This window comes from Cyanistes caeruleus, chromosome 4, assembly GCF_971803275.1.
Source record: "Cyanistes caeruleus chromosome 4, bCyaCae1.hap1.1, whole genome shotgun sequence".
In the NCBI taxonomy this organism is placed as follows: Eukaryota; Metazoa; Chordata; class Aves; order Passeriformes; family Paridae; genus Cyanistes; species Cyanistes caeruleus.
The window spans coordinates 36,505,594-36,523,453 of record NC_141704.1 but is presented as its reverse complement, the minus strand read 5'-3'; the positions used below and the strand labels follow the sequence as shown (position 1 = coordinate 36,523,453).

At 40.4% G+C, this 17,860-nt stretch overlaps 1 protein-coding gene across 13 annotated transcripts in view; it reads right to left on the bottom strand.

Moving 5' to 3' along the window:
* The window catches only part of ANKS1B (ankyrin repeat and sterile alpha motif domain containing 1B), a 412,251-nt gene that overhangs the window by 32,974 nt on the left and 361,417 nt on the right, over positions 1–17,860 (bottom strand). For 7 of the 13 annotated variants that reach the window (XM_086885846.1, XM_086885844.1, XM_086885845.1 and 4 more), the window contains 2 exons: positions 17,284–17,391; positions 11,879–12,058 (listed from right to left, as the gene is read on the bottom strand). In XM_086885846.1, coding sequence (XP_086741972.1) covers positions 11,879–12,058; positions 17,284–17,391 — 288 coding nt within the window. Of the gene's footprint in view, positions 1–542; positions 618–11,878; positions 12,059–17,283; positions 17,392–17,860 lie in introns of all 13 variants that reach the window. The other 6 variants (XM_086885843.1, XM_086885840.1, XM_086885842.1 and 3 more) reach the window with 2 other exon arrangements.

The following is a 17,860-nucleotide window of genomic DNA, read 5'->3' as shown; positions in this document are numbered from 1 at the left end:
TCTACAGCTGCTCCCAAATGCTGCGCTGAACAACAGGCTGTCGTGCTTACCCCACTGCAGTATGGATCAGCAGGTTTGCTCTCACGTACACAGCGCTTGTGACTGCCCCAGAAGTGACAAAAACCCAGGGCACCATCAGCGTGGCACCCCCAAAGTGCCCCTGCCAAGGCAGCGTGTCACCTCAGCCGGGCAAGGCCTACAGACCAACACAGAGACACACGGCGGGGCCAAACCGTGCAAACCCAGCCGTTCACACTTTGGTTTCCCGCTTGGCAAGAGGGAGCGAACAAACACACGAGGACCAGAATTCCGAGCTCCCCCCGAGCTGCTGGCTGTCCTGAAGGAACGCACACCACGGAGCCGACACACGCCAACCACACGGCACGACACACCAATGCGCGCACACACGGTCCCCGCACAGGGCGAGGACAAGGTACGGACTGCTTTCGTCATTTCAGCGACACGACACCCGCAGATAACACCAAGGCAACAGACTGTACATCCATAGAGTGACAACATAGCCATTTATCGCTGTGTCTTACATTATGAACCTGATGAATCGATGAGAAAGGATATCCTGCATTCTGGTTGGTCCAGATCTCACAGACCGAAGACTGCTAATATAAACAGAAAACTGTATCTCATCTTGTCAATATTAACGCACTGCAACTGCCAAAAGGCAAGATTAATTAAGAAAAGGCTTGCAATAATACTAAAGAAGGAAGTAAAACAGTTGTAAAAAGTAATTATTTTATTTATTTGCTGACAAAATATTTTTGGACCGACTGAAAAGGAACATAGCTTATTCAGAAACTTTAGAAGAGGTTTCAGACCGTGAGTAGAAGAAAACAATTTAGTCAGAAGTGCTTATGATGTAAAGAGATAAAGTTATGCAAGCATAAGTAGAAACTGCCTAGAGCAGAAGAAATACTAGTTACTTTCAGTTTTTGGCAGGGAAGAAGTTTGAAGTCAATGTCCCAAGTAAGTTTTGAGACTTAAATTTCTCTCTGTTGGAGACATTCACAGGGAGAAAGGAAGGGAAAAAAAAAAAACTGGCAACACAATCAGTAGGAAAAATACATTTTCTTTAAAACAATTACCAGAAATGAATGCATTGCAATTTAGTGAAGCAGCTGCCCACCATCTCCTTCCAACAACAGTTCTTTTACATACTAAGATACAGATAATATTACCTTTGGCATTGACCATGACCCCAGTGTGTAAATGAAAGGTTTCAGCCTACCCTCTACATTATTGTACAGACAATCTGTATTAGCGAAGCAAAGTAAGCATATTGTAGCATCTCTAGCAAAAGCAGCAGAACTAGGCAAGCACAGCATTCACCAGCATCTTTTATATATTTCCCTGTTTGGACAATCATTAATAAAGCATCTGTGGCACCTCAGCAAAAGCTAAGATAACATTTTACAGTAGCCAGGCAACTAAAACAAAGCATCAGACATAGGATCTTCCCACGCTATCTTCAGCAGGCAGCAACAAAAGGCAATAAACAGACATGAAAAATGCAACTGCAGCATCCAGAAGAGATAGCAAATAATTTATCAGTAATTTAACAGCATCAAGAATGTGCATTGCTGTTTTTTTGTTAGCAGCAGCAGCAGGAATTTAGCACTAATGCTCAAATCAACCTGATGAAGTGCAAGTCTTCTTAAAATATGACTCTTGATCTTACCTTTTGTAGCCTGCACCCTGGCTGCCTGGCTGGTGACAGAATAAGTTACCACTTCTGTTTAGTGTCAGGGAAGCTTGGCATCCTCAGGACTGAATGCAGAGCACTGCCAGACAGCCTGGTGGCTGTCTAATGTTGTTAATTGTCCCTTATTTCCTTCATCATCTGAAATGCACAATCACACATCCCTTCCTCCAGCTTCAGTAATTTTAAAACTTTCACAAATGTGGTTAATTCCTCCCTCATCTTGTTTTCAAAGTTCCTTGCTTCTCCTTCATGATGTGCAGGGCTCTACATTTTCATAGAATTAGCTAATTAAAACTGATTTTTATTCAGTCTTCTACCTCATCCCCTGCAACTTGCTACAAACTAGTCCTCGTCCATGTGATGAACACAGTCTCAGTGCAAGGCCAGCAGCAAAACACTGCTGCAGCTACTGCTGCTGTGCCATCCACAGGACACTGCACTAGTGCTTAGCAATGACCTTTTTCTGTGTACATCAAGCAAACTGACTTCTGGATGCTCTGGCCATACCCATCGCTGTGATGCCTCTATCTGTTTGCTGAGGAGGGGAAGATTTCTGAATAGGAATCCATGGCATGAGATTGTGCCTCTGCTTTTCAAAAGAAGAGCAAAGAGAAGGCATTTCCACACTGCTGCAGCATGCCCAAGCATCTGGTAATTAAGGTAGTCAAGAAAATTGACTGCACTGCTGTTTGTACACACTGAGGTGCTGAATGCAGTAAGGGATGCAGCAGGATACTGCATGCTGGCAGATGTTTTATTTCTCCTCAGCACTGGCAAGGGGTTGCCACAATGCTGCCATGTCGTGCAGCCACTCCTCAGGACCATGATATTCTTGAGATAAAATTAAGTGTGCCTTTAAATCCTGTCCCTCTTGAGGACTTGCTTTTAGGGGTTGGCATGGGGCCTCAGCCAGCTCAGTCCTTCAGCTTCCCTGGTGCTAACTCAGAGACAGGTAACCCTGCAGCACGTGTGTGCCCAGGCTTCAAGATGCTCCATTTAAAAAGAAGGCAGGGAATTAATCCTCTCCTACACTTGTCAATGGTACACATCCTGCCCCTCCCTCCCCAGCCCATCTTCTCCCAAATGGAAGCACACAAGTTTTGGGTCTGAGTATGTGCTTCAAGGACTGTTCAAGTCAATTTCCCTCAATAATCAGATCTACCTCCAGATATAAAGGTTTGAAGGATCTAGGTTTAAGTGAAACCATCTTTAAATACAATCAACAATAAATCAAGCAGACCAGCAGAGACTGAGAATTTCCCACAACTCCACCAATGCCCAGTCAAAAGGGCAGCAGTGCAAAACTCATTACTCATTTTTGTATTCATTAATGTTTGAATGACTACGGTACTGAAATGCATTGCAGATGGAACATTAATTTTATGGTAATGGTAATGAATTCAAATTCAGAAATCAACCTTTTCCTTGCACCATTGTAGAAATATTTAGCATTTACTATATATATATTTTATATCTTCAAAGTACTTTAAATTTGTAATGAAGTATGAAATGCCTAGGAGAATTACCTAAAGTTGCATATCCCTGTGGTGGAGAGGAAGGCAAAGAAAAAGGTTAAGTGATTATCTGAGGCCAAAAAATTAGGCAGTAGAAGGAAGAATGGGGATTAGGCTTCAAATACTTGCAATTTTCAGCTCCCAAAACATATGCTCTCAAAAAAACCCCTAAAGAATTCAATTTGTGCATACACTTCCACTACAATAAACAGAAATACACTTGGGCACCCAATACTACTGACACAGAGGTTCACAGAGGTGAAAGAGTTTAATGAAGAACATTTTCCTAAGTAATATAATATGGCAAAGAAGAGCAAAACAATAGCATCTGATTAGTACCAAACATGCTGTTATCTTAATACTTCCCAAAAGATTAATACTTCCCAAAACACTTATCACTTATATAACACAAGTGATGTGACAGTAAGACTCTGCTATCATACTCTTTTTGCAGTGTCCCATGCATAAAAGGTTTCCCTGTCTAGCCACGGTGGAATGCAACTCTGACAGGCAGGAGGGGCAAAGGAAGGGTGAAAAGAATTATCCAGGGAAAATTTTAGGCTTCCTCCTTATAGACTAGGGAAGCATGGCTGAAGAAATAAAGTAACTGTAAGACTGATCATAGAAATCATACGCTTTCTAAGGAGAGGAAAGTGGCAGAAAAGAATACCTGGACAGCACACACAGGAGGAGCAGGAGCCAGGGTGGAAGGCAGTGCAGATGTATTCATGACAGCTCAATGAGCTTCACTCAATGGCATCTTAGGAGATGTTAAAGATTTACCTAAATTAGGAGTAATTATCCTTGAAAAGTCATGGAAGAAACTAAAGGACCAAAGAAGTGCTGAAAGAATATTTAAGGTGGGAGAAAAGGAAGGTTCAGAAAGTTACAGCCAGCCTAACTGCAGGGACCAGTAAGTGACTAGAAATGTTTAAAAATCCAGCAACCATCAAGGGGTGGTTCTCATGAGCTTCTGACATTGCTCCTGGCCATCTGAAATAAGCACTCAGGAATATATGTATGCATGTGTATATTTACATCTATGCATGCATTATTGAGAATAACAAAGAAAAAGTGTAATATTGCCTGCCATGTGCTACCAAGGCAGCTTCTATGTGCCAAGAAAAATTCAAGATGCTCATAAAGAGGTTCTTCAAAATTAAGTTCTTCAGTATGAATCATCTCAGATCAAATTTCCTTCCTGTGCTGGAAAACTGGTCAATTAAATCAGCAGCAGCAAGGAGTAGAGCAAGGCTTGGACACTGTGTGACTCCTGATGCAGCATGTCTCGAGAATGATTACTGGTATTTAAGCACAAATGGACTGAACATGTTGAGGCAATCTGCAAGGATCTGCTCCATGCTGTGGCTTGGAGGTGTGCCAGTGCTCTCTAAGGAGGATCCAGAAGTGAGGGATTTCTCAGAACAGGATAAGAAGTGAAAACAGACCTGATGAGCTACAGATCAGTCAGATGAAATTTAGTAGGATTACACAGAGAAATAAAATGGCAAATAAATTAGCAAAGTGATTTAGGTTTGGGGAGGTCAAAAAAGATCTGAAAGTTTCACTATACTTCAAAGTAGATAGAGCAGTCTTTCAAAAGAATAAGTATATAAATCACAGGATAATTCATGCTTCAAGGAAGCTCAGGAAAGCTCCACTCCAACTCCAGCTCAAAGCAGGAACAAGTGTGAGATGAGACCAGATTGCTCAGGGCTTCATCCTGTCAGGTCTTGAAAACCTCAAGGACAGAGACTGGACAGACTCTGTGAACAACCTGTCCCCCTGCTTGCCTGTCCATATGGGGAGAAAGTTCCTTGTGGTGTCCAGAGTCCCTCTTTTAGTTTTTGTACCCAAAGCCACGTTTTCTCCAGCCAGCCCTGGTTGTGCAGACTCCTTGGAGGGCAGCTGCTTCAGCTCCCAACCATCTGAATGGTGGCCTTCTGCTGAATTTTCTTTCTCCTATATAAAAACCCTCAGGTATTTAATAAAAATAGATGCTGCATCCCTGAATGTTCTCAAAGCTCTGGGGAGAGCTTGCCTTACTAACAGAAATAATTGAAAATTCTTCTTCAGAAAAAAAATCTTCAGAGATGAAGAGTGAAATTTGAAATTTGTATTTATTTTAGAGAAGCAGAAACTCAAAATATCACTTCTTATTAGTAGAATTACATGTTTTGCAGTGGTGTATTTCTTCTGCTTCTCCTGAAAATACTTTACATGAAAATTTCCAGGCAGCAACAGGCCCCCTTGGACTGGCTCTCTTGAAGTTAAGAAGTGGGTGATAGGTGTGAGCTCCTTCTCATTGACAATACCCCTTCTGCTAGTGCTGCCAGCTTTCAGTGCACCCCAGCTTCTTAGCCTTGCAGACAGGATATAAACTTCTGCACAAACACCAGTGAAGATTATGGGACCGTGGGTATCTAGCTTTCTGCAAAAAAATACCCCCAAACAACAAAAAAGCTCTTTCAGGAAAGCACCCCAAACTCTAAATACAACTTTCTTCCAGCAGATCAAAAACGTAAACGTTAAGTATCAAAATTCAGTTTTCATACAATCTTTTCAGTGTAGACCTTCTAGTTCAAGAGACTGAGTGTGAAAAATGGTGAATTATGAAGAACATTAATTAACTTTTCTTGGTGTAGTATTTATGGCTAAAGTTTGGATCGTTAATATTAAATGTAATAGCAGCTTCCTTAATTTGATTTGCTGAAGCATCTTGTAGGTATGATCCACCTCACATAAATTCAGTTCTAAAATGTTAGCTTCTGTAACATTACTGAAAAAATTCTCTCTCTCAATTCAGGCAGAAATTAAGTAGATTTCTTATAGTGTCTTTAACAGTGTACTTGTCCATTGCCCAGAGAGGTGTTGGATACCCCATCCCTGGAAGTGTTCAAGGCCAGGCTGGATGGGGCTTTGAAACACCTGCTCTAGTGGGAGTTGTCCCTGCTCAGAGCAGGGAGGTTAGAACAAGATGATCCAACCCAGTGGTGGTTCTATGATTCTATGAAACACATAATTCTCAAGGGATCTATGGATGAAAACGAGCTGAAATGTACAGATCAAGATACAGCCACCTACGGTGTTTGTATCTATGTGAATTACAAATACAACTGCCAGCAATAGATTTAGTTAAGCATTTTTCTTTTGGTGTTAAATTGAAGGTATTCACAGTTCAGTCATCTTTCCATATTAAAAATATAATGCACCTAAAATATGAGCCTTAGAGCATTTTCTTTGGATTTGACTTTTTTTTAGATAGCTGTCTATCCTCACAACATAAACTATTTTGTGCTTATAAAAAATGGAAATAAGTAGCCAGAGAAGTAAAAAGATAATGAATCTATTCAACCATATATTTGTATTTATTGCTTCATAAATCTACTAGTAAAGAATTCTGTTATTTCATGAGTAATTTCAACCATTGATAAAAAATCCTTCCTCATTGCTTCTTAGATAATCTCATTTTACACCCCAGTATTCTCTTAGGTGTATTTTTTCCTCAGTCATAGTAATCTTTAAATCCTTCAAAAGCAGAGAAGATGGGAAAACAAACATGAAACAAAAAAAAAAAAAATTTCTATTGTGGTGGTTTAAAGTTACAAAACTAAATATGACTTCTTTACTTTTGGCTCCTTCAAACTTTCTATGTCATCTCACTCAACCTGCAACATCCCTGTATATCAGCTTTCCTAACTGAAAAATGGAAAATATGATTTAAAATCACAGCCCCACAGTGCACTGGAAATATAAATGCATTAGTATCTGTGAAGTATTTGGAAGACATTGCTGAGTTGAAGGTATTATTTCAGAAAGAAGCAAAATGATTTCACAATTTTAATATAAACCTGCCTTTGCTAATTCTGTTTTTTGCTTTTATGACATTTCTCCTCTTCTGTAGGTAAAGGATCTTTTGTACTAAATCCATTTAAATGATTGTCCCCTGCATATCAATCCTAACCCAGCAATGAATTATTGTATCTTAGAAAATAATGCTAAATGGCAGAATCCCAGCAATCAGGACAGATTTACTTCACTTACTGTGCAGTCATTACAATGACCTTGCATTTAAACTATCTTGCATTTTAGGAAAAAAAAAAAAAAGAAAAAAAATTAAAAAAATTAGCAAGAGACCTCAGACTGAAAAAAAACCTAGAAAGGCTTTCAAAATTAAGTCTGAGTTCAGTAACTCTGGGAATGAACTTCTCCTGTCAGCCTTTGTGAATAAGTTTTTCAAGTCTCTCAGATACTAAAAGAGTTCCTCCTTCCATCACCGCTCTCTGGGGTGCCCCCATATGGGCCATGCCCAGGTTTATCCTACTAGAGAGCTTACTCTGACTCACTCCCAGTTTGTGCTCCCAGAGGCAGACACAGGCTGGGGCTGTCCCCAGAGCCCCAGCGAGGCTCCTGCCCATTTCCTCCCCAAAGGACAGAGCTCTGCACAGCCTCAGCACCATGGAGAAGGTGTGTGACAGCATTGGGGGAAGCCTGTCCCAGCTCTCCTCCTGCAAGAACTGCCATGGACAGGGGTGCTTCCTGCACCTCCCTGCATTCCTGCCATGGGAAAGATGTTTTTGGCCCTCGCTCCTGGCTCAGGGCAGGGTGCAGAGCTTGGAGCACCATGGCAAGAGGTCTGATGGACCAGAGTGGCTAAGAGCACCATCTGCCACTGGCTGGCACAATAAATAGCCACTGCCTCGGGGCTGGCAGTCTGGAATATGCTTCCAGCTAGTACCTAAAGCTTCTCTCCTGCCTGGAGAATTGCAAATCCTAAAAAGGCTACGTTTTAACTTATGTCTCTTAATGAACTTGGCTGTGATTCCTTTCAACCTCCAAAGTTCTTCCCTGCACCTATTTCAGGGGTGAATGAAGAGCCCAATCCCTTCAATGGGACTCCTCCTCCTACCGATTTTGGTTCCAAAGTACTCAAGCTTTGCCTGCATGATTTGAGTTCTATTTTAAAGGTTCAGGCAATCTTAAGAACAACCTCAGCTATTTTAAACTACGTTAATTTGATCATACTAACCTACAGTTTGCAGGCTCAAAATTCAACATCCACAGCTAATGATGACTCACACTACTCATTTCTTCCTAGATTTTTTTTGTCCTTTTTTTTTGGAAAACAAACCATCTCACAGCCTTCTGTATTACCATCTTGGCAGTTATGATTTATACAACCAGACATCACAGACTTTCGGAGATGGATGATCAACCAGGGGGTTGGATGACCAAACCAATTCCATTGGGGAATCTAAATTGGTTAGACTCATTGTTTATTATTCGATTTTCCCCTTAGGTCACAAACAGTCTGCTAGGGAACTGTAAATGAAGGTACACGCTGGCCTTGAGACAAAACCACCCACATTAAGTAAATTTAAATCAGTGCTTCCTCCAGGAAACAAAGAGTTGTATTACTTACAAGCAGATTTGATTACGGTTCAGAGAACTGTTTAAACACATCTAGCACATCAAAGGAAAACAGATTTAAGCTGCCGTGCTCATTGTTTAAGAAATACTGGTTGATTGATGCAAAGATCAACACGCTTGATGACTCCCTGTAACAGTTTTTATGGAAAACACAGGCCATTATAAAGATGGAAACATCCAGTTTCATCAAAAAAATCTTCAGATTTTAGATTTTGAATTAAGAGTAAGATATTTTAAAAATGTTAGAATAAGACTAAAATGAAATTCATTAAAGTAGTACAATAAGTAAGTTCACAATACCATGTTGGCCTCTCTCTTCAAGGCCATAAAAATGCCCATTAATCTCATCATCAAGAACACACCTAAAACACTTCCAAAACATCACAGCATCCAAGATGTCTTTATGCACATTTGTGGACAAGCATCCAGTCAACATGCAGATTCATTCAGCAGCATGCAAACAGCCTAGCAAAGAAAGGGTTAAGACAAGAGAACATTCTCAAAGCAATTCCAATAATCCCTCTCGATCGTTCTGTATGCAAGAAGTATTCTATCTGGGAAGCTGGACTGGTATCAGTTTAGAAGTTGCTGCTGATCTGACACAAGCCAAAGGAACCAGCAAACTGCAAGGAGAAAGTTGCTAGATAAAAGAAAAACCCAAGAAACCCCACAACACTCAGAGCAGAAGGTCCATGTTAAGAATCATTTGGATCTCCTTTATTTTGCAGAAACAATTATTTCACTTTTAATTTCTAAGGGGCTTTGGGGGGAAAGGATGAAGGAAATATAGTTCATTCTGGCAGAGCACACATTGCACAAAATAGATTTAAGAATCTATTTTTGGGCTAGAATATTTGAAGAAATCCCTGATTAGCGTCTTAATGGGGTGAGTCCAATTTATTGAGAATGATCACCAGAGGGAGTCATTGACTTTCCCATTAAAGTCAAAGGGAATTTTACATACATCAGGAATGCAGAATTTGGGGGCAGAGCTGAAAAAGACTTCAAACAGATTGGAGTTCAGGGAACAACACAAACCACGGTTTTATGGATTTCATCTGAATCCATTTTCCCCTTTGGAGTCCCAAAGGATGACAGCTATATTCAGTGGTTAAAATTAGACAGAAGGCACTGAAATCACTCATTCAGTGGGTACACACTCCCACAACAACAACAGGGGGAAAAAAAACCCAACGAAAAAGCCCAAAAACACAAGCAAAAAAGAAACCCCAAGAAACCACCCACCCACCCATCACCTCAAAAAAATCCCAACAACAAAAAATATCTCCTAAGCACTAAATTGGTTCTACAGGAGTTTGGAGTGGTGTAAGTAATAACTGCTCTGTTTTCTCTTTGGACATGTAACATATCAGTCCTTCTGGAAATGCAGAATTCAACAGCACAAAGGAAATCTCCAAGTGTCATTTATGAGAGTATGTCATACCTCTTGGGAATATCAGTAAAAGAAAGGAGTGAAATGGAGTCAGAAAGAATTGTTAGCATAGGATTTTTTTGTTTGTTTTTGTTTGGTTTTTTTGGGTTTTTTTTTGTCTTCAATGCTAGTGACTGAAAGAGGTAGAGAGTATAGGGATTTGTGAACAGTGACTAAATGAACTAATTAGACAAACCGGTGAATTCAGCCACAAGCAAGTGTGCATTTTATGCTCAAACACCTAAATTTCACAACCTTCAAGAAATATTTCATGTTAAAAACTTGTCTTTTCTTGGTGGACTTCAGCTGAACATTATGCTTGCCACAGAAGCCCAGGAGACTTTGGTTTGAAAACAAGCTCATTCACTCAGCAACTTTCTCCTTAATTCTGTACAAGATTATATAGCAGAAAATTAGTTTTAAAAAGGGCAAGGCAACAGCCCCACCCAACCAAATGCAATTTCACTTCCCTAGAAATGTCCTCTGAACAAATGGAATTTAATTTGTTTCCGTGTTCCCAGGTAATGGCAGCACCTTGTTTTGTTTGTTTATTTAATTACTTCTTGTTCATGTAATTAGCTGACAGACTGCAGCCCTTTGTTCATTATAATACAGTTATTTGCATAGCTGTTTCCATTTTGAGGCTGAATTTTGGACAGAGGCTCTATTTTGGGTTGTGGCAGGCAGAGACACTGCTGGGAAGCCTCATGCAGGGAAGCATGCAGCAACCTGCTCCTTCGTGGAATGAGTTGCTCCAGGAACTGGCCTGGCTGCCCATCTGCTTCTGACAGCAAATCAAAGCCCTGTTTCCAGCATGCAGCATAAGACCTGGCTCTTTTTCATCGTCATAGGTATCACTGAAAACCAGTTGAGCTCATTCTAAACACCAACAGACTGTCCATGCATAATTTACTGCACTTTAGATTGAATGTTAGGATAAATTTCTTCACTGAAGGGGTGGTCAGGCATTGGAATGAGCTGTCCAGGTAAGTGGTTCAATCATCACCCCTGGAACTGTTCAAAAAACATGTAGGTGTGGCTCTTTGGGACATGGTTTAGTGGTGGACGTGGCAGAGCTGAGTTAAAGGTAGAAGACCTTAAGGGTCTTTTCCATCCTACATTGTTCTATGGTTCTGTGGCATCACTCAGTGTATGCTTAATTTAAAATTATCAGTACTTTTTCAGTGGTTGGGTGAAAAAAATTTAGAGACGAAGGCTACTTTAGGCTTTCTTTCATGAACAGTTTGATTTAATATCCAGTTGAGTCTATTGTTGTTCAAATAATTTTTTGCAGAGTTAATTTTTTTTTTTTAAAATAATCAAAATATATTCCCAGATCACAGTTTTGCAGAATGCTGACCCTTCCCATTAATAAATGCAGCAATCATCACCCTTCAAGTCCTCTGAATTTCCAGCGGTGAACTGATGCAAGCTTAGTTTTATTATCTAGGTTGCTCAGAATTTCAGGAATCTGCACCTAATTACAAAAACGAGGGGCAGAGTTGGTGCTGGGGGGAGATTGCACACTCTGGTGCACAGAAGCCACCTTCACCTCATCCTCCATGCATCTTAACACTCACAAACCTCTACCTCTGAGGAGAAATTATGCACCAACACATCAATTTACACTATTTTGAAATATAAAGAGTTGGAAGAGACAGCTTGGAAAAATTGTCAACCTTTACCACTCAGCCTTCACGTACAACCCACTGCTCTGGTCAGGATTACCCCAGTAACCAAAAGCAGTAAGGCCCAGCCTTTTAACGGCACCGGTTTTAGTCCTACCTGTGCCATCTGCCTCTCCAGCTTTGAGCGGGGAATGTCATCAAAATAGTTTTCATTTCTTCTTCTCCTTGCATCGCCCTGCATGATAATGTGGGGAACGTCCAGGGAGCCACCAGTAGTGAAAGTGCTTTGGCTAAGTGATGGAGACAACTGAGGAGGAGTGTGGTTACCACTGGGTTCCTGGACAGAGAAAGAAAAATGCAGCATAAGAAGGACAGCATGTTGCTGACTACAAATCACACATTTAAAAGTGCATTTGAATTGCTCACACTAAAAAAATTATGGAACAATTCCTTCAGTGGAGGTCATTGTGCATGAACTTTTGAGATTTGCTACCTGAAGTGCAGAGCCCATGTAGGAGGAAAAATAGTTCACAGATTACATGGCCTAGTGGCATATTTCCTCCCCAAAACCTCCTTGTGGAATATATACTCTCTTCTAGAGATAAAACAGTGAGCTACTTCTTGTCAAGGCCCAAATAAAGCTATGATTTAGGATTAGCTATTTGTTAGATGAAATACATTCTCACCACTTCTGAGCAGCTGCTCTGAGCAGTGAAAATGATTTGAACACTAGCAACACCTCTTGCTGGAAAAAAGAAATGTGTGTCCATTTACACAGTATAGACATTTTGTTGCAATTTTTATAGCAGGTTTTGCAGAACATCCATTTTAACTTGAAGTACCAGATATCAGACACAAGCTAAATACCAATTCTTGGAATGCATGAAAGCATCAGAGTACAAATATTTCACCTGGCTTTCCTTGTTTCCTCTACTGAACTGTAACCTTGCATCAGTCAGTGTGCAAATACATAATACATGTGTGATACACAAACACCACCTAATAACCAAGAGGTCCTCCTGGTATACATTTTAGCAGGATCTGCCACCACACTGGCCACAGCCAGACATGGTGTGCATGTTTGGAAACACTGGCTCCCACGCGCACGGCATCACTCGTTCAAGCAGCAGCTACAAACGTCGGTGTCCGGGTGCACCGCTGCACACTCCCCTGGAGCCCCATCAGCAGGAGCAGAGTGCTGTGCAGTGAGCAGGAGAACACTGTCACAGCAAATGGGTGGGAAATGTTCCTCCTGTGATGCAGGCTCCTGGGCAGAAGGCAGCCAGGAGCACGTCTGCTCAGAGCAGGCCTTCTCTAAACCACCTGCTGCTGCAATGCTCCAGTTCAACACTGAGCAGCAAGAGGGGACCTGCAGATGGTGCAGCAAGAAAAAACCTGATCCAGTGTGGAAGATAAAAAAGTTTTTTATTTTTTTTTTTTTTTTAAAAGAGAATTAAAGTGGATGATTCATGCATTATCACATTGAAGTAAGCCCAGTTCTGAAAAGCATCAAGGTACTTTACTCCACGTTGTTAAGAAACAAGATCTGGTGTAAGGAATCAGAGAGTTGTAATCTTTTCCAAATGGAAAGTTCAAGTCATAATAACGCCTTGTGTCAATATTTGATGTGTAGGAGTCTATGTGACATTATTCCTTGCAATCACAGTAATGGATTAGTATTTTTCATGTTGCAAATTTTTCATGTTGAAAATATAGCTCTAGCTCTTCAGTATTTTTTAATTAACTGGGATTTTTTTAAATTTTTTTTTTTAATTCTCTAGCTTTCCTATGATCTGAGACTTTCAAAGCACTTGACATTTCCCAGGGCAAAGAAAAGAGCGTTTTCCTCTTAGAAATAATATTTTCCCTCCTTCACAAAAATCCACCTACATTTGGTCCAGTTAAAAGCTTCTGAAAGTAGTCTGCACACGCTCAGTAGGTTTGGTGAGGCATAATCTCTAAAATCCTCCCTCCCCGGACCTAACAACATGGTGTACACACCTCTGCTCTGAAAATAACCTGAGTATATGGGCAACAAACAAGATCCTCTTTAGTGAGTGCTACCTGCTGCTCCAGCCAAGTGGGTAACCTCTCTCTGCTCTGAATCAGGATTCACCCACTGCTGCAGGCTGACAGGGCCACCAGTGTGTCCAAGCGACAGATGAACATAGAGATTCCAGCCCTCATCGAATTTTTCATGTTTTATCAAAGTGCATATGAGGAGGAAATTCACTCGAGATCTATATTGGAAGATTGCTGGCAAGGCAGTACAGGCAAGAAATACCAACTCAAGAAATAAAAGAATTACCGTGCCTCTGCATTATGGAACAGTATGTCATTGTATGATTTTATGCTATTTTCTCAAAGTTGTCCTTCACAGCACAGATGGATCTTCAACTGTGCAGAGTGTTGTCATCTACTCAGCACAGTGTTATCATTAGTTACCGTGTAGTCAGTGTTTTATTCTCGCCTCGTTTCATGGCCCCAAACCTCTCTCCTAAACTCTTTTCAAATCCTGCCCTGAAGAGAGGATGATTAATATCGTCATAGTCATGATGCTCGTAAGAACTTTACTAATGCCAGTCAATTAATTTTCACCACACCTGTGACTTCTGGCATTTTATAATCACTGCTTTATGTGGGTGACCTGAGACACACAGACAAAGGTGAGAAAGTGGCAGTCACCCAATTACAACATCTACTGCTCGATTTCCCAACTGCTTGAATTCCAAACTCCACTTCTGTTGATCTAATTTTCAGCACTGTGTACACAACACTTGTATAAATTAGACTCAAGACTCCAGTCAAATACTTAGCTTGTCAGTAACATACAATTAGTGACTGTTTAGGAGGCAATTAATTAAATAACTTGACATGAATTATCCAAGTTTTTTGTGGCAAAAATAGGTGTAAGTCTATAGTTTCATAGGTAGAGCTATTCCTTTAATCATGAGCCTCTATCCCATTCTTCCTTCATTCTTCTTCCTCACTCCATACCCACCTTCTCACCTTCTTAAACAAACCTGCAGACCAGGCAGGGACACCCTTGCAGGTGCTACCATGGCCTCAGTACCACGCTACTTTTTGTCACCAGCTACTCATCTCGTGTTTCTACTCGGCTGTGGATGCAAGGACACATGACCTGCAGGGATGTCTGATGACATATTTCACTCTCAAAATCTGCCCCTCTCAGACCTGCTGCTCACGTACACCATGAACCACACAGGTCAGGGCTGGAAGGAAGCTGAAGAGATCCTTCCCCAAGCTGCCTGGGCACACAGATGTTTGTCTAACCTTAAACCAGGAATTCTCTCCAGTGAACTAATTCCTGTGTTAAGATATCATTACTATTGCAACACTTTTTCTCCAAATTTTCTGCCAAAATTGTTGGTCCTTCAGCTTAAATTCCAGCCTCCAGTGCTGACTGGGTGAGGGAGGGCTCCCATGAGGAACATGGAAACTGTCCTATAATTAAAGTTTATCATGCACTCAAGGAAAGAAAGAAAGATTGCATAGGTAACCTGAGCTCCAGCAATTTCTATACTTTTTTAATAGAAAAATACATTCGTATAGTGTGTGTATATATACATGTAATATATAACATATATATATTTGAATACAGTATATTTGAAATCAAAATAGTGTTTCCTTAGTACACAGTAACATACAACAGGGAATAACATATATTGTGGATACTTTTAGATTTTGAAGAATTTTTTGTTTTCCTCAATATTTAACTTTTGACTTCAAAATATTATAAAAGCTAATACAAAAACAGTCAAAAAAGATGAAGAATTAGCATTCTTTATCTTGAGCTTGGGAACTTAAAAGTAAAAACTACCTTTTCTACTGATGTAGAGCAGCCTGATCTAGTGGAAAGTGCTCCTGCCCATGGCAAAGAGGGTCGAAACTTGATGATTTTTAAGGTCCCTTCTAATCCAAACTGTTCAGTGGTTCTATATAAATCAATCTTACAGCAGCAGCAGCAGCAGCCGCCAGCTTATTTAAGCCAATTTTCAAGATACAAATTATTGCAGACTACAAACTAAACACTATGTCTTTGTTTCATGTGAAATGGCATAGTAGCAGTTGATGGGAAAGAAAAACTTTATTCCAAATGCATGTCCTCCTCTTTAGGATTCTCTGTGAAGACTCCAATTCCAAGAGGTGATAAATGACATTTAGCACTGGCCCGCATCAGTAGCTCTAGCTGTGCAGCAGCAGACTACTTTTTATCATTTTGACTACAGATGGAGGACGTCCAGTTTTCCCTTCCCTTCCCTATTAACTGAGAATATACAGTCCTGACCAAGAATGTGGACTGTGGACACTTTCCCAATTGCTGAGGAGGAATTAATTATCCAGTCCAGAGTACTGAAGACATTTAGCAAAAATGTCTGCCTTTTTATCTATTTCTCTCCTTGGAGTGTTTTAACACCTGACATGCATCAGGAATCATTCACAAAATACATAAAAAAATAAAATACAAGAAAAATATCCACACATTTCTGCAATGTGCCTTAGAGCACATTTCAGATTTGTCAGACCTCTTTAAATATGTCATTGAAAATAGGTTGAATTAAGGGGTCAGATCTAAAATGTCTGTATAGGGCATCTGAGAACAGGCCGGGTGAAAACAGGCTGGTCACAGAAATTTTAAGTACAATTAAAAATAAGCCCTCATTCTGTCTTTCTGTATTTCTCTTTACACCAGGAAATTTAGCTTGGGAGCACAGATACTCTCTGACATTTTGAAATTTAATCCCAAATGAGATTCCCGTCAGAAATGCAGCCCCATGGAAATAATGAGATCCAATCAAATGCAAAAGGTGTGACCTAAAATATCAAAATAAAAATGTTGCTATGAACTCTGTTGGAGAGAATGCAGTAGGAAGTGGCCATCAGACCACAACTTGATAAGTGTAGCAGACAACAAGTAAGCAAAGGCATTGGATTGGAGAAACCGAGTGAAGGTGGTGTAATGAGAGGAGATTAAATGTGGTCAAGTGTGGAAAAACCCAGGGACATTGCAACAGGGTTTCTGAAAGAGGGAATACAAATGGATATTAAAAACATGATGAAACTTTTTGATATACAGAGACACCTTAATGGCATTTTTATCTCAACAATTTCAAGAGGTTCCCCTTAAAGAAAGCCTAAAGCGTATGTCTGAAAAGTAAGTGCAAACATTCGAAAACATGAAAGGAAATTGGTAACTCTCCTCCAATATTGATCAGCTGGGCTGGGATTCCTGTGGGCAAATGAAGATGTGCATCTTTTAAATCCCTGGTCCTGAGCTACTTTCTTTAGCAAAGATAAGCTGGTACTTCTGAGATTCTCCTTATCTCATCCTAAGGCAGACATCTGAAACAGGTCACATGGATCACCCTGCAAAAATATCAATGTATTTCTGCTGGCCCGTCAGCCTAAGATGTCCATAATCTACAACTCTCAAGTAAGGTAAGTTGAACCCCACTCAAAGTACCCATTGTTCTCATGTGAATGTTATGAAACACTTGCTGACTTGTCAAGAAATGCAAACAAATTTTCATGGGGACTCACCCTGAGGGTTATTGACCGAGGTGGTTTCTGAGGAGGATCTTCGTGAAGCCTGTCTCCCAGAGATGCCAGAACACGCTTCCGGTGGCCAATCAAGCTAATTTTTAAGACCTGAAATAATATCAAAAATACATCATTAAAAGAGCACATGGCAACCATTACATGAAGATCCATTCAGACTGAAGACATTTTCTGTTTAAACCTTGTAACAAGTCAGTCCTCTAGACAGGCTGAGCAGACAGGGAGCTGTGCAAAGCAAACAACCAGCAGAGAAAAGGAGAAGTGAGATAAGAGGAAAAACATTGTAAAATGAAAAAAGAAACTAGAGCATATATAGGTGTGGAAAACTGAAAAAAACAGGCTCAAACATGAGCAAAGAGGAGACAAAAATGAAATGAGAAGGCAGAAGATCAAAAAGAAAAAAAGGGAAGGGGATGAGAAGACTGGAGAAGGAAATGCAAAGGTGCATACAAACAGTGAGTGATGAGGATTAAAGTGATTAATGGGATGGATGAGGAAAAGAGTGAGAAACAGCCAGTGAATGCTTAGAGGAGGTAAAAAGGGGAAAAAAGGGATTGTA